The 24,018-nt window shown below is 53.8% G+C and overlaps 1 protein-coding gene across 1 annotated transcript; it reads right to left on the bottom strand.

Moving 5' to 3' along the window:
- Positions 1 to 1,112: 1,112 nt before the first annotated feature.
- On the bottom strand, positions 1,113 to 23,918 carry ZNF341 (zinc finger protein 341). The gene is made up of 15 exons (XM_058036370.1): positions 23,862 to 23,918; positions 19,941 to 20,051; positions 18,710 to 18,897; positions 17,511 to 17,663; positions 16,146 to 16,370; positions 14,753 to 14,948; positions 13,608 to 13,692; positions 12,452 to 12,642; positions 11,004 to 11,191; positions 9,853 to 10,061; positions 7,188 to 7,284; positions 5,038 to 5,170; positions 4,171 to 4,282; positions 3,327 to 3,397; positions 1,113 to 2,178 (listed from the first exon to the last, which is right to left on the bottom strand). The coding sequence occupies exons 1-15, from the start codon at positions 23,890 to 23,892 to the stop codon at positions 1,679 to 1,681; spliced, it is 2,490 nt and encodes an 829-aa protein (XP_057892353.1). The 5' UTR covers positions 23,893 to 23,918; the 3' UTR covers positions 1,113 to 1,678.
- Positions 23,919 to 24,018: the final 100 nt, after the last annotated feature.

Genomic DNA, 24,018 nt, shown 5'->3' with positions numbered 1-24,018 from the left:
AGGACTGACAGAACCCTGCCAGGATTTCCATAGCCAGGACTGACTGACCCTGCCAGGATTCCATAGCCAGGACTGACAGACTCTGCCAGGATTCCATAGCCAGGACTGAACCCTGCCAGCATTTCCATAGCCAGGACTGACTGACCCTGTCAGGATTTCCATAGCCAGGACTGACTGAACCCTGCCAGGATTTCCATAGCCAGGACTGACTGACCCTGCCAGGATTTCCATAGCCAGGACTGACAGACTCTGCCAGGATTCCATAGCCAGGACTGAACCCTGCCAGGATTTCCATAGCCAGGACTGACTGAACCCTGCCAGGATTCCATAGCCAGGACTGACTGAACTCTGGATAAGCAGGCTGGGAATGCAGCCCTTTGCAGCCACAGACACCTCAGCAGCTCATCACACAAACTCACCTGGGAAAGCTCAGCTTGGCTTGCCCTCCCCTTAGAGCAGGGAGAAAGAATGGGAGAGCAGAGCATGGGGACACACATCCCAGCAGGGATGAGCAGGTGTGGGTGCAGATCCTTGCCCTAAAGCCAGTGCAGGCTGTGGCAGTGCAAAAGCAGAGGCTGGGGGCAGTACAGGGACAAGGAGCCTGGCAGGGCACTGGAGCAGGCAGCAGCACCCCTGCCTGGGCTCCAGACCCACCCCTGCACAATGGGAATTTTCAGTTTCTGGCTTGGGACTCCTGTTTAGGAAATCAGAGAAGCCAAGAGGACAACAAATGTCCCAGGGACACCAGAGTTCCTTGCTGCTGAACCACACCAACTCCCCATGAAACTGCTGACAAGCACTGAGCTGAGGGAATGTAGAAGCAGCTGCCAGAGCTTCCCTGCAGCACCTGGCCCAGAGCTGACACTGGGACATTGGCTCCTGGAGGCATCACAGGTTTCCTGTGTGACCTGGCCAGGTCACCTCACCCAGCCCTTAGTGAACAGAGGGCTCACATTGAACTGTTCCCAGGGATTGACTCATTGATGTCAAAGGCACTCAGAAATCCCTGGATCTGGGGAAAAACCATGAACACTGTGGAGAGATCAGTACCCAGACAGAGGAGCATCACCCAGCACTCCCCCCAACACACTGAGTCCACAGGTGAGGTCCAGGGTGTTTATAACTTGTAGTACAGACACGGTGATCTTTCTACTGAGACAGACAGAGAGAAGATACCAGACAGAAGTCTATCAGGGGATTTCTGAACAGTGTTCCCAAAGGATCTCAGGATGAACTTGCTTCCACTAGGAAGGATGTTTGCTCTCAGAAGGGCCACCCAAATACTGGGCAATACAGTTTTTAGGCCAGAAAAACCACAGATGGGACAGGCTGTGATTTGCAAAGCCACCTGATTTCAGCAGCTCTGTTTGTTGCAAGTTTGCATGGTCCTTCTTCTTCCCTGATTCAGGGATCTTTGTCTTTCTTGCCCTAAGCTGACCCGTGGTGCAGAGGGACAAGAAATAATGGAGCCACCCTCTTCAGTGCCTTGTAGGCATCAGTGGCCTCCAAGCAGTCCTCTGCCCAAGGATGGGAAGAACCAGTGGAGATGGAAGCCATTCCCTCCCATATCCATCTACCTCCCCAGAAGAGCTTTGGTCTTTTCCACAGGGATAAACTTGAGCACCAAGTGGGACAGCGCCAGCAGCAGCCCCCAGCCACACGGTGGCTCTGGGCATTGTCACTCGGAGGTCTGGATGTACACAGGCACAGCCAGCATGGTGCAGGGCCCGTCCGAGGCTGTCTGCAGCTCCGCCAGGGCCAGGTCGGAGCCCATGCTGTTGGGCTGCCCTGGGACCAGCCCAGGCTCTGCAGCTCCTGACCCACCAACCACGATGGACAGCACAGCATCCGACTGCGGGAAGGGCTCCTTGTTGGGGCCGCTCTCGGGGGAGCTGTCCCCGGCAGCGCCGTCCTTGAGCTCGGGCAGCCCCAGGGCCAGCCCCGCCTTGCGGGCCCGCCCCGCCCGCTTCTTCTGCGCCTTCCTGAGCTGCAGCTCCTTGTCCTTGGGCGAGCCCAGGCGGCACTTGTGCTCCCGCAGGTACTTGTGGCGGGTGAAGCCCTTGCTGCACGTGGCACAGCGGTATTTGTAGTTGCCGGTGTGCGAGCGCTGGTGCTCCACCATGTGGGCGCGGCGGCTGAAGGACTTGTTACAGTACTGGCACTTGTGGATCTTCATCCCTGCACGCAGAGGGAGATGAGTTACACCCAGCCATCCCCCCGGGGGGACAGCTCTGGCTCCTCAAAGGAGGTGATCCCTGATCAATGGGAGGAGATTGTGCCACACACAGTAAAGCTGGGTGGTTACAGCTTCAATGTCTGTGTTTAACCATAACCACTCGTGACTTTGTAAAGTCATCAAATGTCCTGAGCTGGGAGGGACCCCCAGGATCAGCCAGGGCAGCCCCAGCCCTGCACAGACACCCCAACAGCCCCACCCTGGGCACCCCTGGCAGCTCTGGCAGCCTCAGTGCCCATTCCCTGGGGAGCCTGGGCAGTGCCAGCACCCTCTGGGGAAGAGCCTTTCCCTGGTATCCAACCTAAACCCCTCTGACACAGCTCCAGCCATGCCCTCAGTCCTGTCACTGTCACAGAGAGCAGAGATCAGTGCCTGTCCCTTCACTGTCCCTCAGGAAGAAGCTGCACACTGCAAATAAATATTCTTGCCTCAAGCAAGAGCATTAAAATAGCACCAGAACAACATGTCAAGTTAATTGTGATACAAAATGCAAAACAATCTTGAAATATTTTTTTTCAAGTGTATTTAGTAAATAAAGAAATTGTCACTTTTTTTCCCCTCCAAAAAATGGGAATGTACACTCTGAAAGAGCCCATGACTGCACTATCAGCCCATCCCATCTGATCCCACCCTGCAGGGCTTTGGGCACAAGGAAAGATATCCCTTTTACCCCAAGACATAAAAGTCTGATTGTTCCCCTGGGACATGGGAATAAATTATTTGTCTTTATTAGAATTGTGAGCATCATTTTAGAAGGGAATCAAATGCCATGAAATTTTCTTTTGCATGTGAGGTGGGACTGGGGAGGAGTGGACAGAGCACTCTGAATATTCACTTGATAGCAAACAGACCAAATAATCCAGCTCAGCTCCTGAGTCTCACCAGCAGGCCCTGCCTACAGATTATATTGTCCTAGAAACCAGCCCAAAGCTTAGACATAACCCTGAATAGACACTCACTTAAACAGGCCTGCAGAGAGAAAAAAATATCTAAAGCTAGTAAATGATTCTTATTTCCCAGGCTTAGTCCTTCTGTCACATGCTCCTACAGCACCACAGGGAATCCCAGTGACTGCATTCCCACCACTCACCTGAATGGGACAGAATGTGAGCCTTCAGCTTGTCAGGCCTGTTGAACTCTTTATTGCAGCCTGTGTGGCTTCTGCAACAACAACAACAAATGCTGGTGAGATGTGGGAACCAGCTGAGGAGCAATGCATAGACAGATCCCAGATCACAAAGACATCCATGGCCCTTCTCCTTAGCAGCACCTGGATGTTTCTCTTGGTGCAGCCTCAGCAGGGGTTCCACTATTTCAGCCTTTCTGGGAGGGGCAAGAACTAAACAGGCTGCCACAGGGACACGTGGCTTCTCCTAAACTACACAGGCTCTGTGTCTCACTATGAATGCTCTAAAATGCAGCAGGTTCAAGATCCCAGCTGGAGACAGAAGCATTTTGGAAGGAGGTTGGTTGGAGCAAGGAGAAGCCAGTCAGCTTGGGCTATCTCAGGAAGTCCATTTGGGACTGCACCTTTCAAAACTCGGTTCCTCTGGCTTCTCCATAGGTCTTATGTTGTCACATGCTTTTGGATGTGACAACAGCATGTCACATGATTTTGTGACACTGAGTGAGAGCTCATCATCCAGGGAATCTCTGCAGTCAAATAATGCTCTTTCTCTCTCTAGTGCTCCCCCAAGCCTCCCATGAAGGTAGCAGTTATTTTACAAGGCTGATGAAGCAATAAAATGTGGCCCTACAGGAAGTCAGTGACAAAGAATTGAGACTCTCTGTTTCCAGTTCAACAGCACACAGCATTCCAACCTCCCCAGGCAGCCTGGCAGGTGCCACAGTGTCCCTTAGGACACCTGCAGGACACATTCCCCCCTCCCAGAAGCCCAGTCAGATATGCTGCCATGTGCAGGCACACTACATACGAGAAGGGACATTTGTATTTCTTGAAGGGCTCGTGGATGAGCATGTGGCGCTTGAGCTTGTCCTTGCGGTTGAACGCTGCGTCACACACCGAGCACTTGAAGGGCTTCTCACCTGGGGAGGAACAGAGCAGGCCTCAGGGACACTGCAGCCACACAGGCTGCTCTGGCCAGGACAGGCCAGCTGGGCCACACCAGAAACTACCCTGCACTATGGATAAATCACACAGAATTTGGTTGGAGAACATCTTTGAAGTCATAGAGTCCAATTTATAATCTATAACACCACCTTGTCAACTAGACCATGGCACTGAGTGCCACATCCAGGCTTTTCTCAAACACCTCCAGGGAGGGTGACTCCACCACTTCCCTGAGCAGCTCATTCCAGTGCCCAATCGCCCCTTCTGTGAAATTCTTCCTGATGTCCAGCCTAAGCTTCCAGCTTAAACTTCCCCTAGTCAAACTGGCACAGCTTTATGCTGTCTCCTCCTGTCCTGTTGCTGGTTGCCTGGGAGAAGAGCCTGATGCCTACGTGGCTACAGCCTCCTGTCAGGGAGGTGTAGACAGTGATAAGGTCTCCCCTGAGCCTCCTTTTCTCCAGACTGAACAACCCTAAATCCCTCAGCTGCTTCTCAATAAAATAATAAATGGATGGGCACAATCTGTGCTGCAAACTGGTCTTGCTCTTCAGGGCCAGCACAGCAAGTGGGGAAGCCCCCTGTGTCCCCCATTTCTAATGAGTGCAGGCTGATCCAAACCCACAGATCTGAAACCACGTTTACCACAAATGACTGTGTCACTCCTGCTGCCAGGGCACAGGGCACAGGGCTGTGGCACAGAGTGGGGAGCACTGGCAGCAGGGAGCCATACCCGAGTGGATGTGGGCGTGCAGCTTGAGGTAGTGCTCCCGCCGGAAGAACTTCTTACAGATCTGGCACTTGAACTTGCTGCCCCCGCCGTGCGTGGGGATGTGGCGGCGCAGGTACCGCTCACAGGGGAACACCTGGAACAGAGACACAGATCAGGGGACACCTGGAACAGAGACACAGATCAGGGGACACCTGGAACAGAGACACAGATCAGGGGACACCTGGAACACACAGACACAGATCAGGGGACACCTGGAACACAGAGAGATCAGGGGAACACCTGGAACACAGAGACACAGATCAGGGGACACCTGGAACACACAGAGACACAGATCAGGGGACACCTGGAACACACAGACACAGATCAGGGGACACCTGGAACACAGAGACAGAGATCAGGGGAACACCTGGAACACAGAGAGATCAGGAGACACCTGGAACACACAGAGATCAGGGGACACCTGGAACACAGAGAGATCAGGAGACACCTGGAACACACAGAGATCAGGGGACACCTGGAACACACAGAGATCAGGGGGACACCTGGAACACAGAGACACAGATCAGGGGACACCTGGAACACACACAGATCAGGGGACACCTGGAACACACAGAGATCAGGGGACACCTGGAACACACAGACACAGGTCAGGGGACACCTGGAACACAGAGACACAGATCAGGGGACACCTGGAACACACAGACACAGATCAGGGGACACCTGGAACAGAGACACAGATCAGGGGACACCTGGAACAGAGACACAGATCAGGGGATGCCTGGAACACACAGAGACACAGATCAGGGGACACCTGGAACACACACACACAGAGATCAGGGGACACCTGGAACACACAGAGATCAGGGGACACCTGGAACACACACACACAGATCAGGGGACACCTGGAACAGAGACACAGATCAGGGGACACCTGGAACACAGAGACACAGATCAGGGGACACCTGGAACACACACACACAGAGATCAGGGGACACCTGGAACACACAGAGGTCAGGGGACACCTGGAACACACAGAGATCAGGGGACACCTGGAACACACAGACACAGAGATCAGAGAGACACCTGGAATACACAGACACAGAGATCAGGGGACACCTGGAACACACAGACACAGAGATCAGGGGGACACCTGGAACACACACAGAGCTCAGAGGGAACATCTACTACACACAAACACAGAGCTCAGGGGGAACACCTGCAAGACACAAACACACAGAGCTCAGGGGGAACACCTGGAACACACAGACAGAGATCAGGGGGACACCTGGAACACACAGAGATCAGGGGACACCTGGAACACACACCTGGAACACATACACACAGATCAGGGGGACACCTGGAACACACACAGAGCTCAGAGGGAACATCTACTACACACAAACACAGAGCTCAGGGGGAACACCTGCAAGACACAAACACACAGAGCTCAGGGGGAACACCTGGAATACACAAACACACAGCTCAGAGCTGGCCCCACACATGGGACATCACAGAGCTGGCAGAGAGTGTGTAGCCAGGACAAAATACATAAGAATCATGGAATGATTTGGGTTGGAAGGGATCTTAAAGATCAACCAGTCCTGCTGCTGTAAGCAGGGACACCTTTCACTATCTCAGGCTGCTCCAAGCCCTGTTCAGCCTGGCCTTGGACACTTCCAGGGATGGGGCAGCCACAGCTGCTCTGGGCAACCTGAGCAAGAAGCTCAGTCACTGCTTTCCCAGGAAGGATGCACTGTGAAAACCTTCAGGATTGTATAATGAAAGTATAGACAAGGCTTTAAAAACAAAAGCCAACAAAAATTCAAAACAGAAAAAGTGCCAAAACTTTTTTTTAAGAAACCCATAAACTGAAATCTTGCTGTCAATTATGTAACTCTGTGCTGAGGAGCAGCATCTCAGAGGGATGCCCAGTCTCCCACCAAAGCCAGCAGTAGGATGGGCTGGGCAAGGATCCCCAGCAATTCCTACCTTCCCCACAGAGTTAACTTCACTTTTTGAAGTGAAGCTTCATCATGATGTATCCAAAGCTCCTACTCATGGAGCTGAGGGTTCCTGTCCCCCTCAGAGCCCGTGCCAGGTGTCCAGGCTGGCTCAGCAGGCCATGCTGACCATCCATGGTCAGCACTCACCTTCTGGCAGTGGGGGCAGGGGAAGTTGTGCGTTGCTGTCTGCAGATGGTGCTCCAGGGCTTCTGGGGTGGAGTATTTATTGACACACTTCACACACCTGCACGTGGAAAGGACAGAGCCTGTGAGCAAGGCTACTGCAGCACAGCCCACAGCACAGGCACAGCTGCCCAGCCCAGCCACCTTCCAGGGTGATCTTTGACAGGACTGATACACAAAATAACCACTCAGGTGCTCTAAAACCTCAGCAACCCACATGCCAGTTCACACTCACACTTAGCAGCCTTCAGAGAGGGAGATGCTGGAAAAGTGGGTGTAGAAGCCTTTAAATGTTAGTGCACCTTCCACAGGCTGCCATGGGAGCAGCCAGACTTGAGCACATATTCCACACTGCTTCCTGATGGATCAAGCCTTAGGTAAGGACTTCACTTTACTTCAAACACCTCCTTCCATCTTCACTGCTTGAAGACATCAGCCCCCAGAGAAGGAGCTGAGTGGGGACACAGCATGGCAGGGGTCACACATCCTGCCAGGGCTTCTGCCAAAGCTGACTGACAGCAGGCACTGGGACAGGCACCACCAGCAGTGAGGACAGAGGCACTCACACCCTGCTCCTGCTGTGAAACCCCTTCTCCCTAGGTCACACTAAAACCTCCTCAAGCTCAAGCAGGGCTCTGGTCTCAGGGATCCCCACTACCAAGCTGCAGAACAAAGCTCTGTAATGCAAGGATAACTAGAAACCATAGTCTAGGCAAGAATTAGCAGATATTTATTCCATGAAGCTCCTAAGTGACTCCAGTATCTCCTGGGCTTCCTACTCCCCCTGAACATTTCTATGGGCATTCCAAAAGCTATGTGGAGCTCTTTGTGGAACTCCTCACACCTTCCCTCCACAGGAGTAGAGAAGCTTTCCAAGGAATAGACCCTTTTGCAGCAAAGGGGTAGGAAACTTTTTTCTGAGCACGGATTCTACAACTGTTCCACACTGCAAGGCAAGATCTGTTCTCTTTGCCATCTGTATGGCAGCTGTCTTCTGGTCAGTGGGCAATTTGCCTTATCTCCTCCACAATCACTCCTCCCTCCAGGGGGACACCTGCTGATAACAGCTATTGAATGTCACTGCATGGCTGATAAGAACTACAGCATCCCATTGGGAGATGTGAGCCCAGAGGGAGGAGCCAAGCATTTCTACCCAGATATAATCTGGAGGTTCTGGAACACCAGCACAGCTTCTCCACTGGATTCCCCAGAGGAACAGCAGCTGCCTCTGCCCCTGGATCTTCAGAGGAAGAGACTGCACCTTTCTCCAGGATCCCTGCTCCAGCAGAACCAGCCCTGACACTGCAGGAGGGCTGAGCCACAATTCCAATGGGACTGCTGCCACCACCCTGACCCACAGGGTGTCAGGTTGGGTTCTGACTCTGGCAGTGTTGGTTGTGTTTATTGCATTGTTTATTTTATTTTTTAAATTTTCTTCCCTATTAAAGAACTGCTATTTTCTGCTCCTATATTTTTTTTGCCTGAGAGCCCCTTAATTTAAAAGTTACAGCAATTTGGAGGGAGGGGGTTCACATTTTCCATTTCAGGGGAGGCTCCTGCCTTCCTTAGCACACACCTGCCTTTCCAAACCAAGACAACAACCCACAACCCCTTTGCTGCAGGTGAAGAATCATAGAAAACAGGTTGGGAAGAGCTTCCCTGGCTCTCTGACCCAGCCCAGGGCAGGTTCAGCCATGTGTATTTGTCCTGGTTTAGGGTCCTGGTTCCCTGGGAATTTCACTGCCTCAGCCAGCAGAGAAACTAAAAGGAAAGGAGAGCTCTCTCTCACTGTCCGTTCCACACAAAACACTGTCCAGGAGAAGGATTGTGGAGGAGTGAGTGCAGCTTCTGAAAAAAAACTGTGCACTTCTCTCCCCCTCCCTTCACTGTCAGAACCAGTCTTAAAGGTGCAAAACTTATTTCTGGGCTAAACAGATGAATGGGGATACAATTCAGCATCATAAAGTCACCCCAGACACCATCTCACTCTTGACTGGTGATAAGAAGACTTGCAGTGACAGGATCTTCCCATATAACCAATCCCAGCTTTTCACTGTCATTCAAAGAGACTCCCTATAGCCATAATATTTTCTGAAAAATCCCTTTGCCAGGATTTTTCTCCTGAGAAGCTGAGAAGCCTCAGAGGAAAAGAAAAACAATGATTATCTGCTGCTGTGGAATGCAACAGGTGCATCTTTGATTGGTCCAGTGTTGGTTGTTTCTAATTAATGGCCAATCACAGTCAGCTGTCTTGGACTCTCTGGAGAGTCACAAGATTTTATTATCATTCCACTTCACTTCTTTCACTCCTGATGAAATCCTTTCTTCTATTCCTTTAGCATAGTTTTAATATAATATATATCATAAAATCATGAAGATTCTCATCTCTTCCCTGGTCCTGGGACCCCTGTGAACACCACCACAACTCCCTGCATTCAGAATGACTCCTCGCATTCAAAGTGCTCGGCCTTTGCAGTCTGGTGGAGGGAACCCCCTCCATGTGCCACCTGGGTGTCCAAAAGCATCACAGCCACTGGACACAGGGCCCCCTGTCCCCTCTAAGGTCCCACCAAGCATGCTCTGCACCCACTCACTCCTACAAGCCTTGTGAGCAGCGATTGTACTGTACTTGTACACGGCCATGTCCTTCTTGGGGCTGTGCTGGGGCAGCAGGCTGTGCGAGTACTGGTGCACGCCCAGCTCGTACAGAGAGGGGAAGTCCTTGCTGCACAGGTGGCAGCGGTAGCTCAGCTCCTCCTGGTGGCTCTTGATGTGCTCAAGGAAGGACTCCAGCTTCTGGAAGGTCTGGGCACAGGTCTTCACCACACATTTGTACACCTGGGGGAAGGGAGAGCAACTGGAGAGGCTGACCATGGAAAGAGGTAGGGAAAGCCTGTGCCAACAGGCAGAACTGCCTTCTTTTCTGGAAAGAAGCACAGACTGTCAGGGCACACCCCTGAGAAAGCAAGGTGGGACAGAGGGGTGCTGTTGTGAGGGCTTGAAAGCACTTGAGTGGGTGGGACCACAACACCCCAAAGTGATTGCCCCAGGACCCAAGAGCTGCCACTTACACTGAAAATTTTGGACTTCACAGAATCATAAAGGTTGGAAAAGACCTCCAAGGTCAGCGAGTCCAATCTCTGAGAGAACACCAAGTGCAGTCAGTTACTGAACACTTCCAGGGAGGATGATTGCACCAGTTCCCTGGACAGCCCAGGCCACTGCCTGAGAACCCTCTCAACAAAGCAATCCCTCCTGATGTCCAGCCTGAACCTCCCCTGGCACAGCTTGGGGCTGTTTCCTCTCGTCCTGTCCCTTGTGGGAACAGAGCCTGACTCCCCTCTGGCTGCACCCTTTTGTCAGGAGTTGTGAAGAATGAGAAGGTTCCCTCTGAGCCTCCTTTTCTCCAGGCTGAGCTTCCCCAGCTCCCTCAGCCCCTCTCCTCTGCCTTACTCTCTAGAACCCTTCCCCAGCTCTGCTGCCCTTCTACGGGCAGGCTCCAGCACCTCCATGTCTTTCTGGAAGTGAAGGGCCATACTTCCATACTTCACCTCTTTGCTTCCTCTCTAGCCACCCAAACCTGCTTGGCTGAATTTCTCACTCAGTTTTCAAAGTTTTCAAAGCCACCCATACCACACAGCTACAACCCTGAGAGCTGAGCTGCATGTGAAGAACTGGCAGCTCTGCAGACCAAAAGGCTCAGGTCAGACCCCGATAACAGGTGCATTATGTGGAGCCAATCCCAATATTGCCACCCAGCCAGGCACCCTCTGTCCCTACCTGCTCATTCTTGTGCTGTGTCATGTGTGACTTGAGCTGGAAGTAGGTGTTGAACTTGCTGGGGCAGAACTGGCACTGGTAGGAGCTGTCAATGAGGACAACCTGCTTGGCCTCCAGCTTGGCTGCCTCGCTCTCCTCCAAGGGGCTCAGCTCCTGGGCCGGGGGCACTGCGTTCCTGGGGGGCAAACCTGGGGAGAGAGAGTCCCAGCCTGCCATGAGACAGCTCTGCAAGCACCCTGCTGCCAGCACACACCAGGCCTGGCCTTCCTCCCCTTCAAAGACAGGCTCTTCAGATCACATGAATACCACTAACAAAAATATCACAACAAAATTTGTTGACAGATTATTAAGGACTCTGACCACTCCATCTTCCCCTCCCTAGCCCGTTCTCTTTTTCCAGGGATATAACTGTGCTCTGTGGAGCAGTCAGAACAGGCCTCCTGACACAGACATGTTTTATGAAAATCCTTTCCTTAGGATTTTTTCTCCTGAGAAGGTGAGAGGCCTCAAAAACAAAAGGTAAACAATAATTATCTGCTGCTGTGGAATGCAACAGGTGGATCTGTAATTAGTCTCATGTACTTGTTTTTAATTAATAGCCAATCACAGTCCAGCTGTCTCAGACTGTCTCAGTCAATCAAACCTTTGTTATCATTCCTTTTCTGTTCTTAGCTAGCCTTCTGATGAAATCCTTTCTTCTATTCTTTTAGTATAGTTTTAATATAATATATATCATAAAATAATAAATCAAACCTTCTAAAACAGAGAGTCAACATTCTCGTCTCTTCCTCATCCTAAAACCCCTGTGAACACCACCACAGCCTCCACCAGTGAACCAGAGCCAGATTTACTCCCACCCCTGGCAGGAGACAGGAGGTAAGATCCAGCCAGTGGTTCACAGCCCATGATGCACACAAACAGAGCCTCAGTTGTGCCTTGTCCTAGACATGACATTGCCACTGCATTCCCTCCCTTAGCAGGTCTGAGGCCACCAGCAGAAAGAGCATCCAGACACCAGCAAGGAGCTCTTCTCTGCCTCAGGTATTTACAGGCCACTGTGAGCAGATCCAGCCTGGCATGACCTGCACAGTGCAAAGCCAGAGCACTGGGCTATCCCAAACCAGCAGCTGTGTGTCCCCTGGGCCAGAGCTGCCAGGTGTGGCTTGTGCACTGCCAAAGCTGTGCTGCCAGAGAGTGAGGAGGGGAAGACACCTGGCCCTGTTTGTGCACAGACTGGGACAGAGATTGGAGCCACTGTCCCCACCAGCACCTGCACCCACCACAGGGGTATGAAATGATGCAGCTTCCAGCTGGAGCTGAGCAAATGCCACTTTAGTGTGAGATGCTAAACACAACCAAGGAATGCAGACAGCACACACAGCTCCCCTCCCTCCCTGGGTGGAGGTGCAGCCTCCTCACACCAGTGCTGAGCCCCACACACACCACACCTGTGTTCTCCTCATCCTCAGGCTGGCTGGGGTTCAGGGCCATGACCTGCACAGTGATGGAGCTGCGGGAGATGGTGCAGCCCAGCCCTGGAGGCCACACCTTGTGGGTCTGCATGTGCTTCTTCACGTTGGACTTCTGGGCAAAGGCACGGCCACACACGATGCACTGGAAGGGCTTCTCACCTGTGTGGCTGGAGGACAAGGCACCAGGTCAGCAGTGTGGAGACAGGAGGGAGCCCCCAGGCAGGGCCTGTGCTGGGCTGATCACACCTGGACACACCAAACAGGGCTTTGAGACCTGATTCACCAGAGAAGTGCATTGTGAGAAGTGCATTTGTCTGGTGCACAGACAAAACACCTGTGGTCTGGGAATGACAGGGGATCAAAGGAAGAAGCAGGAGAGGAAAACAGCTCTGCAGCAACATCAGGGTCCCTGCACAGACCTTGGGGACCTCATCATTTTCTCAAGGGTACAAGCCTTTCCTTCCCTGTCACCCTTCTCTCTCCTGCACACATCTTTTCTAGCTTGCAGCCCCCGGATCTGCCTGAATGTGCTCTCCTTTGTCTATAGCAAAAAGGTTTTTCTACTCTGCCCTTCTGCTTCAAGAGAAAGTCAAGAGTCCAGGCTGGGAAGAGGTGCAAAAACCACCACTTGCTCCTTCCCATCTGTTCTGAGTCCAGATAACTCCACTGGGGGAAAGAACTCTGCAGATTTCAGCTTCCTCCTGCCAGGGAAAAGCTCTGTGATTGGAGCTCCCTGTACAGACCCTGAGCTTGGCTTACACTTTGCTAGCAGCAGCAAACAGGAAGGCTGCAGCTTGCTAGGGAGGGAGAGGAAAGGGAAGGGCAGAGGCAAGCAGTGAGAATGCTGCTACTCCAGTGATCAGGTGACAAAAGGTTTGGCTGACAAGGTCTCATCAGCAAGGAAAATGAGCCTCTAAGTCCCAGCACATAATCAGCATGAAGATTAGATCCAGGATACAGCCTTTACTCCAGTCACTGAGGAAAAGGTATCCTAGGGTGAGAAGAAAGAAGAATCCCTCCCATTGCAGCACAGATTCTGGGACATAACAAACTGGGCTGCACAGAGTCCCTCAGCAGAGCTGTGCCCTGCCCCAGCCCAGTCACTGCTGTGTGCAGGGCAGGGCACTGTTACCTCCTGATGTGCTGCTGCAGGTCAAAGTTCTTGGTAAAGGCCTTGTCACAGTATGTGCACTTCAGCTTGGGGGACTTGGGTTTGCCTGAAAGGAAGAGCACACACAGGAATGAGATCATGTGGCACAGCCCTGTCCCCACAGCTCACAGGGCCCTCAGCCCAGGACATGGCTGCTCAGGACCACTAAAGAGCTTACAGGAAGATAAGATCTGCCTGGCCAGACTGGGGAGTGGTCATGGGCACAAACATTCATTAATACAGCCTGAGAGAACCCTACAAACCCTGAGCAGTGCAGTCTGCTGGGGAGGGCATCCCCTCAGGCATCAACCACTGCCTTCCAGGGACCTACAGAGCACCAGCCTTAAAGGTGCTCTGGGCATTGGGAAAAAACACAGCACGAGTGAGAGGAAGGGCCTCAGCTCTGTCTGTGCTGTGAACCCCCCAGGTTCACATCCACCAACTTCATGCAAGGCCTTGTGTTCCCCTTCCAGAGCTGCACAGCCAGTGCCACCCCTCAGGGAGCCCCTGGCTCAGCAGCCCAGCTGGGACAAGCCAGTGACCCTCAGGACAGGGGTTGGAAGGCACTCACCTTCCTGCAGCCCACCCGGGACAAGCCAGTGACCCTCAGGGCAGGGAATGGAAGGCACTCACCTTCCTGCAGGCCACTCAGGACAAGCCAGTGACCCTCAGGGCAGGTGTGGAGGGGACTCACCTTCCTGCAGCCCACTCAGGACAAGCCAGTGACCCTCAGGGCAGGTGTGGAGGGCACTCACCTTCCTGCAGCCCAGCTGGGACAAGCCAGTGACCCTCAGGGCAGGGGATGGAAGGCACTCACCTTCCTGCAGCCCAGCTGGGACAAGCCCAGTGACCCTCAGGGCAGGGGCTGGAGGGCACTCACCTTGCTGCAGCCCACCCAAGACAAGCCAGTGACCCTCAGGGCAGGTGTGGAGGGCACTCACCTTGCTGCAGCCCACCCAAGACAAGCCAGTGACCCTCAGGGCAGGGTCTGGAGGGCACTCACCTTCCTGCAGCCCAGCTGGGACAAACCCAGTGACCCTCAGGGCAGGTGTGGAGGGCACTCACCTTCCTGCAGCCCACCCAGGACAAGCCAGTGACCCTCAGGGCAGGGGCTGGAGGGCACTCACCTTCCTGCAGCCCAGCCTCGTTCTTGCAGCGGCGAGTTTTGGCAGCAGCAGGGGAATCAAAGCCAACCACAGAGCCTCCCCCTGCACTGCTCAGGGGGGTGGCAGCACTGGTGCTCTTGGCCTTGAAGCCCTGCTTCCCAGGGCTGTACACTGGGGGAGAGGGGTACACTGGGCTTTCCACACACTGGCTTGGTACCTGTGAGAGGGCAGTTCATCAGTGGAACAGGTTTGCTACAGAGAACCACACCATGCCCTAACTTCCATCTCCACCCACACCAGGCTGCACTTGGGTTGACTTTTCTTCTGCCAAACTGGATCAAATTTCTGGTTCACCAGGCCAACAATGTCTCTCTAACCAAAACTGATACCCTGCACAATGTGGAACTCTCCTGTTGAACATCAAAAGCATCCAGAAATTCTTACAGCAGGAACAGGGAGCAAAGAAACACTCTGAGGGAGCTGTCTTGTGCCCCATCTGTGCCTCATGCCTCAAGAGTCTCTCATCCCTCTGGAGCAGGTTACCAGAAGGATCAGGGAAGGAACTCTGTGGGTTCACACCAATCCTGAAGCAGGGACCTCCAGGTCCTGCTTCCTGTCCTGGCAGGACTGCAGAAGGGAAGGAAGGCACAAGGAAACTCCAGGTGCCAAAGCACAGATGTTTATGTCAGCATCAGTATTAGGAAAGAACACTTAAGAGACAGAGTGACCAGTCTGGGGTGATAGTTTAAAGGCATTGCTGCTGCCCAGTCTGATAAATTAACACAGACCATTATTTATCCAACATCCCCATCCATTCCTGTGCACTGGCACTTCCAGATCAGATTCCAGTTACACAGGTAAGGATGCCACACCCAGCAGCTCCTGTTGTGAAGGGCAGTGCAAATGTAGAGACTGCAAACAGCTGATCCACCAGTAAATCCACACCTTGCCTGTGCCACTCTTTAGCAAAAGCCACCTTGACAAGCTCATTGAGATTTAGACTGGATTCTTCTCCCCACACAAGCTGAAGTGTGCAGTGTGATGCTCTGTGCTTCTACAGAAGGTGAGGCTCTCACCTCTATTCCCCCTCACTCCCAGCATATGCAGGTCAGAAACAAATGTTCAGGTCTCCTAAGCCTGTCCTCTGTCTCTGTTAGCTGTTTCTCCTCAGAATCCTCATCATCTTACTGATCTCCTGTTGCCGCCTTCTCCCAGAGAAAATAATTGTTGCCAAATCACCTAGCTCCTCCTCCCACACTGTAATTCCACATTCCTCAAGGCCAGATTGGACGGGGCTTGCAGCAATCTGCTCCAGTGGGAGGTGTCCATCCCCAAGACGGGATGAGTTTAAGGTCCCTTCCAACCCAACCCATTGTGCGATTCTCTGAGGACAGATCCTTAGGAGCAGCCTTACCTCCATGGGCGGGTAGGGCTGCATGCCCAGGGTCTGGATCTCCACGGTGCCGGCTGCTGCCATGGGAGCAGGGGCGCTGTACACCTCCACCACGCCGCTGCCGCCGCCGGGCTGCCCGGGAGCCGCCAGGCTCGGCGGGGGAGGCGGCGGCTGCGGCGGGGGCGGCGGCGGCGGCGGCGGCGGCTGGGACAGGTAACCGGCCCCGGCGTGCAGGCTCATGCTGCTCTGCAAGCGGAGACACACGGCACGTTGGAAATGCAGCAGCACGAGCTGAGGGGCTGCTCCCTCACACCTTCCCCATCCCCATGTGTCTGCAGGAACAGCGGGGATGTCCTGGCTAAACACAGCACATCCAGCTGGCAGAGCTGAGGGGCTGCTCCCTCACACCTTCCCCATCCCCATGTGTCTGCAGGAACTGCAGGGGTGTCCTGGCTAAACACAGCACATCCAGCTGGCAGAGCTGAGGGGCTGCTCCCTCACACCTTCCCCATCCCCATGTGTCTGCAGGAACTGCAGGGATGTCCTGGCTAAACACAGCACATCCAGCTGGCAGGGCTGAGGGGCTGCTCCCTCACACCTTCCCCATCCTAATCTGCCTGCAGAACTGCAGGGATGTCTTGGCTAAACACAGCACATCCAGCTGGCAGGTTGGACCACACTGTGCTGCAGGCCTGGAATGACCCGCAGGTACACATGGCCTCCTCCAAAACCCATCCCCTTATTGATTTGTTTTTAAAGCTTTTAATCCTTCTGGTTGCAAGGAATATTTTTAGAGCATGGAGAGCATGTACAGCCCAGCCAGTCTGGGGAGAGCCCAAACAAAGCTCCCAGGAGGAGAGGAATCCATGGAGGAAGCTGACAAGGGCCCTGGAAGCCAATCATGATATGGAGGCTCAAAAAAAGCTGGAGAGACCACATGACAAAGATCTGAGCATCCAGCAACATATGGGTTTGTGAGCAACACCAAGCTGTGGTGCAGTCCAAGCACAGGAGGGCAGGAATGGGCATCCAGAAGGACCTGGACAGGACTGAGAGGTCTGTGTGAACCTCAGGGAGTTCAGCAAGAACAAATGCAAAGTGCTGCACCTGGATCAGGGCGATCCCAAGCACAGATGGGCAGTGAATGGTTGAGGGCAGCCCTGAGGGGAAGGACTTGGGAGAGCTGGTGCATGAGAAGCCCAGCATGAGCCAGCTGTGGGCACTGGCATCCTCAGCAGTGTGGGCAGTACCCCTGGAAGTGGTCAAGGCCAGGGTGGACAGGGCTTGGAGCAGCCTGGGATAGTGGAAGGTGTCACTGCCAAGGCCAAGGGGCTGGAACTGGGAGAGCTTTACCCGTGACTGCCTGGATCCACACGTGCCCCTTACCTGCACTGGGGGCTGCACTGCTGGCATGGGCTGGTCCAAGGAGGTGAAAGCAGACATGGCTGACATCAGCACCTCATCACTGACCAAGATGTTCCCCTGCACCAGGGTCTGGATCAAAGGTGATGGGGGAACTGTGATGTACGTAGAGATTTGCTGAAAGAAAAGAAAGATCCACTGTTAAGCAGCAACAGGACAAAACAACACCTAAAAAACAGTGATACTGCTTTTTCCTGAGCCTCAGGGTCTCTGCTTTCACTGCCTCTGGTCAGCAGTGAGCCACAGTAATTATCTGCAGCTTCCTGCTGAGTCCATGGGAGTTTTTAGCTCCACAAATGTTCTTCAGAAAGGAGGAAAAAAATATCACAGTGGCTCAGAAAGTGGCCACTGGCTGCAAGTCAGGGGTTATTAAACAAGATCTGCAGGACAAACTGGTCACGGACAAGTTCAGGCCTCTCCTGGGTGGAAAACTCAGGGAAGCTGCTCTGGCTCAGATGGTGAATGTCAGGCTCATCTCTTAAGACTGGACTCAGGTTATAGCAGGGGAGGGAGGCTGTTGAATTTCTTGGCAGTAAATAACCTGTGTTTACAGCCCTGGGAAGAGGCACCATCCACTGGGACTACATTAACTTGCAAAAGCAGCTGGTTTGAAAGCACTTTGGAAGCCACAACTGCAGGCACATTACATGTCATGCACCAGGGACTCCCACTGGAGGATTCTCTAGGGAATGAGAATTACTCCAGAGGGGATATTCCCCCAGCACTCATCACAGCACATTACACTGGCTTATTTGCAAGAGTGAGAGAGGAGGGATGCAGGGACAGAGCTGCTCCACTTCTGCCCATGAGCCAGACCACAGCCCAGGGGACAGCAGAGCACTGTGAGAGTGCCCCCAGGCTTGTGGCCAGGCTCTGACACTGGGGCTGCTCAGTAGAGCCAAGGTCTGGCTGCAGCACAGACAGAACATGAAACCCCCTCTGTCCTGTCCTGAAAAAAGGCTGTCAGACACTCCTGCTGTGTCACCTCACTGCAGAGGGCCCCACTTTAACCATGAGGTGAAAAGCCAACAGAGGGACAACAGCTGAGCCTCCAAGAAAAGAGCTCAGTCATGAGACACCACTGGATCCAAAACCATCACCCCAATGCCCCCCAGCCCCAAACCCCAGCAGCAGAGCACAGAGCCTGTGCCTGCACACGGTACCTGGCGGGCAGCACTGGGAGCCTGCTGCACTGAGGTGATGGAGGGGGTGTACACACTGTTGGTGGCCAGAGACACTGAGGACAGGGATGGGGCACTGCCCTGGCACTGCTCTCTCTTGTGGGTCATGAAGGCAGGCAGGGAGTTGAACTGCTTCTTACACTTCCCACACAGGAACACGTCTTCATCATCTGCAGTGAGGAAGAGCAGAGCTTCAGGCCTTGTCCTGCATTCCCCAGTGCTCCAGCCAGCACCCACCTTTGGATCTCAGCACCTTGAGGGCATCCTTGGCAGGACAGAGCAGCTGCAAGGGCCAAGCTGTCCCTAAAGCCAAGTGATGTGACTGAGCCCATCCCAGCCCTGCTCCCACACACAAACCCCATGTCTCCCTGGGACACACTAATCCCACTGTCTGTCTTCTCATCCCAAATACAGCAACAGCCAACCTTGCACCTGGAGCACCCTCTGCTTTTAGTCAAAGCAGTTCCTGCCAAAGCATCAGCATTATGCTGGCTGAGGCAGATTTTATAACTCAGACTGCACAAAGCACAAGAAGTACCTTGGATAAGGGCACAGAGTCACTGTCAGCACTGCCCTAACACCCTTCCACAACACTGCTGGGTTTGGCACCTATGGCTGACATTGGAAGCAGAAAGAAGACAACCCAGTTCCAGTCCCAGCTGAAATCTGCAGCGTTAGCAAACCACACACCATTTGCACTCCATCCAGCAGACTCACAAGGCTGTTCCCCTGTCTGAGTCACAGCCTGAAGTTGATCTTTTTTGGGGACACAGACTGTGTAACTCCTTGGGGGTAACTCCCCATTCCCCCAACACATTCTAGTGCAGCACTGTGAGGGTCCACATGCACAGCAATGACCAGTTCCCATATTCATTAACACAGAGGTGTTGCAGGAATGGAGCATCTCTAGAGGAGAAGGAGTGGATATTAAATAAAAAACATGAACAGTAACAGGCACTAGATGTGGGCACAGTGGCTTCTCCCTCCCTTTGTGCCTTTATTGGAAGCTCATGGTCAAGTCTGTTGCCATGACTGTCTCCAAAACATCATTGCTTGCTCGGGCACTTGTCCCTTCCTCCTGCTCAGTCTGGTCCTGCTGAGGGCTCACAACACTCACAGCAGTACCCTGCACACCCAGCTGTTGTGCCAGCTGTGCAGGGGAGCTGTGCAGCCCCCCTGCCCTGTGCTGTGTCCCAGTGCCAGCAGGACTCACCCATGGGCTGGATGGCTGCAGAGGAGTTGACATTGGCAGCAGACGGGTCCGTGACACCTCCTTGGCCATCCAGCAAGGACTGCACAGCCAGCACAGTCTGGTTATCCATCCCTGAAAGGAGACACAAGCATGGATGGTGAGCTGAACACAGCCACACTGGGGTGTCTGGGCACTGGGACAGCCTCCAGCTGCTGCTCCCTGCCCCCTGAGCCACTGTCACCTTGTCACCCTCCAACAGCACCAAACCCACACAACAGCAACACCCACCTGTCTTCAGAACTGCTTTGGTGCAAAAGAGAAGGGAAGAAGGACAGGGAAAGCCAAAAGGGGGTTTGGTTTCAGCACCTGGTGCAGAAAGGAAGGATGCTCATAATCCTGGGTATGAGAAGAGCTGAGAATGTCACAGGAGTGTGGGGATGTCACAGGGCAGGGGCCTGGCTGGAACTGCCTGGGGATGCAGCACAGACACCGAGCTCAGGGCACACAAAATCCTTGTGTGCAGCAGCTCTCCCAGCAGAGGTGGCACAAATGTCAGACACAGGGCACACACACACACTCAGATCTGTTATTAGAACCACCTTACTTGCTTTAGCACAAACATTTTTCACTACAGCTAAAAGATTTTAAAATATTCCAGATAAATACATAAGATTGGGACTGCTCATCTAGGGAGACAACCTGGGATTGTGCATTAAGCATGACACACTCTGTTTAGAAATTGGATGTAAAGACACAAAGGACAGCCTGATTTTGGGAGAAAAAGAGCAAAAAGGGGTGATTTTTACCACTCCTTCCTATCACTCTTTTATGACACAGAATTCACAAAGGAAGCAAATGGCCCAGCAAGGTTGTATGTTAGATCTTGTGGATTAAGGGAGAGAAGAAAGCTGGGCGGTTCTTAGGTGGTTTTTCACTTCCAGATCTTTGCAAAACAAAAGTGCAAAGCTCTGAACTCAGAGTTATGTGCCACAGGAAAGGAAAATCAGTGGGTCTGATCACTGCTAAGCAGTGAGGTGAGGACTGTGCTGGGATGAGGGGAGGTTGCTCAGAGCAGACAGCAGAAGGAAAGACAGTGAAGCACCACAGCAGATCACAGCAAAAGGGACCAGCACAGCAGGAGCACCCACCACCCCAAGCTCCTCTCCTAAAATTTCTCCTGCACAACTGGAATGTTCCCTTCATGGTGGGGAGTACCCAAATAATCTAGAGCCTTTTAAAGATACCCTAACTACTCATTTCTCCTGCATGTCACATTAAGATTCTGTGAACACTTTTTCATCCTTTCACTGAGGCGATGCTGCAACCCCTGCTCGTGTCCCTGGGAGAGAGAACAGCACCACCCCTCAAGGGCACAAGCAGCTGCTGGGAGGCAGCAGATCCCAGCACATCCCACACTGCCATCAAATTCCCACCCTGCCATCTGTGGGCAGCCTTTCCCACAGATCACAGGCACAGCAAAGCTGCAGGTCCAGTTCAGCAAGCCCTGGCTTGCAGGGAGAGCTGGAGGCAGCCCTGCAGCTCAGCCCTGCTGGCAGAACAGTGCTGGGAGGGTTCCTCACTCCAGCCAGAGCCTTGCTCAAAATTCACCATCTCCCCCTGCACAAAGAACCTCTGGGCAACCTCAAAGGGAGCACTGCAGCCTTAAAGCACACAGGGGCATGCAGCAGCTTCTCCAGCAAAAATAAGCTAGGGGAAAAAGGATCAAAAATTCAGGTGAAGTTTAATATGGGGATAATCATGACTGCACAAACAGTGCCACTGTTGGTATGCCTGGCACTGGGCAACTGGGTTTCCTTCTGGCACAGAGTCAGATCTTGCAAGGAAAAAAGCCAAACAATTGCCTTGATGCCACGAGGAGGAAGAAGCTTCTGGAGAGGCCAGACCTGAACACAATGATGCAGCAACATTGGCAGGGCTGCACTCAGCCTCTCGATGGAGAAAAATGGCCCAGGACAACAGAAATGTTTATTTGGCAATCAGAGTCCCTGCACTTCACTGAGGAACTGCACATCACCACACTTCCCAGAGGGAAACCCCTGAGGAGATGGCTAACAACCCAGGAAGCCAGGCTGGCAGCTACTTGGTTACAGGGATGCCACTCACAGCCATGCACAGAGCCCAGGAGAAAGCTCTGGATGGATCCTGCCCTGCCTGCAGGATGCTCTTCATGCACAGAGCCCAGGAGAAAGCTCTGGATGGATCCTGCCCTACCTGCAGGATGCTCTTCATGCACAGAGCCCAGGAGAAAGCTCTGGATGGATCCTGCCCTGCCTGCAGGATGCTCTTCAGCCATGGAACTGAAAAATCCCAGCTCCCGAGGTGCCCAGAGCCTGACAAAACCAAAGTGATTTGGGGAAGCCAAGATAAAAGCACAGGACGACTGATCTGCCCTTTTTTCCTTCCCTTTCAAATTTCTCTCAGCTGGAGATGAAGCAGGGCTGTCCATGTCACCCAGGTGCTAATTTGTCCCTGTGATAAAGCCTTTTTTTCTGACAGGAGCACCAGGTGCTTTAGTGACAGGTGACAATGCACCTGTGCCCTGCAGCACCCTGACACCAGGCTGCTCTAAGAATGCCAAGCCACCATCGACTTGTAATCCAATCAACAAGACAAAACAAACAAGCTCAGGCACTAAAAGCTGCCAATTGCTGCGGGCTTGAAAAACCCCCACTCTTTTTCAATTTGCTAAAAAGCTTTGCTGTCCTGAATGCTGCAGGGAAAGGAACACAATGAGGAGCTGATTGCAGAGAGGAAATAGGGACCTGTTTCTACACGGGCGTGCTGGCAAATGCACCAAGTAATCTGACAAAATAGAGAAAAAAAAATTTATTCTTTGCTGCTGTGGTCACAGGTGATACTCAAAAGCACAGGTAACAATCCCGATGTCACACCTTCCAGGCAGTGGTGTCATGGAAAGGAAAATACTTCTCTAATCCAATTTAGGAAATTAATACCTATGAAATAGTTTCTCTGCAAAGAAAGTAGCCCCAGCCCAATGTCAGAATGCCACAGCTCAGCACCTCATCCTCGGATGGCACCTGGCTGTAGCAGTGTCCCCAACACTACAGTGAGATGTGTCTGAGCACAACCTGTTCACCCACGCAACAGGCAGAGCACACCCCTCAAAATACACATGCAGGGGCCAGCACCCACCCAGGCACCATCCCAAGGGCTGGCACAGAGCCTGGCACAGCAGTGGGACGGGCAGAGTGAGCTGGGGGAGGATGGGGGACCCCAGCATGCAGGGACACAGGAGGTGCAGGGGTGGTGACAGTGCCCTGGGCACGGAGACAGCGGGGATGGGAATGCTCCGGTGGGCACAGGAGAAGGAAGGAGGTGACAGGACCTGGAGCAGCAGGGGCAGGATGGGGACGGAATATCCAGGAGCAGCACGCACAGGGTAGGGATGGAGCGTCCAGGAGCAGCACGCACAGGGACAGGGTGGGGATGCGGTGCCCGAGAGCAGCAGGGACAGGACAAGGAAAGCACAGAATGCCTGGGGCCGTCGGGCACTGGCACAGGGTGGGGATGCGGCGCACCGAGCCCAGGGCCCGTGGTTAACGAGGGCTGCCCGGCGCTCCGGGCACTGCTCGGGGATGCACAGGCGGGAGGTGGCACAGGGCAGGGGGACCGGAGGTGACAGTGGCGCCGCACGGAGCCGCGCACGGCGTGGGGCTGTGGCGGGGGCTGCAGCCGTGCCTGCGGTGCGGGCAGCGCAGCAGCAGCGCGGGAGCAGCGCGGGGCTCCCGGGAGCGCCACACGCCGCGCCGGGCCGGGCCTCACGGGGCGGCCCCACCGCGGCTCCGCCACCCGCGCGGCGGCGGCGCTGGACGGGGGGAGCTCGGAGGAGCGGGGTTCGCGCACCCCGGCTGTGGCCGCGGCTCGGGAGGTCCCGGCGCGGCCCCGGTCTGGCCCCGTTACCTTCCAGCGCCTCGAAGATCGCCTGCGCCATCTTGGAGCGGCGGCGGCAGCGGCGCCGCCAGGGGGCGCCCGCCGCCCGCTACGGACCCACAGCGCGGGAGAGGCGGGGGAGGCCCCGGGGGCGGGGGATTGTGTTCAACTCGGGGCGCGGCGGAGC

This window comes from Melospiza georgiana, chromosome 17 (assembly GCF_028018845.1).
Source record: "Melospiza georgiana isolate bMelGeo1 chromosome 17, bMelGeo1.pri, whole genome shotgun sequence".
NCBI lineage: Eukaryota > Metazoa > Chordata > Aves > Passeriformes > Passerellidae > Melospiza > Melospiza georgiana.
Note: the sequence above shows the minus strand (reverse complement) of the source record. Positions and strands in the feature narration are given on the sequence as shown.

Bases quoted from the DNA above. Each gene is read 5' to 3' on its own strand.
- ZNF341 (XM_058036370.1), bottom strand. From the start codon at position 23,892: ATGGCGCAGGCGATCTTCGAGGCGCTGGAAG. The intron at 7,285-9,852 runs GTACAGTACAAT...TTCCACGTGCAG, and splicing joins AAGGACATGGCCGTGTACAA to GTGTGTGAAGTGTGTCAATA. The intron at 3,398-4,170 runs GTATGTAGTGTG...TTGTTGTTGCAG, and splicing joins AAATACAAATGTCCCTTCTC to AAGCCACACAGGCTGCAATA.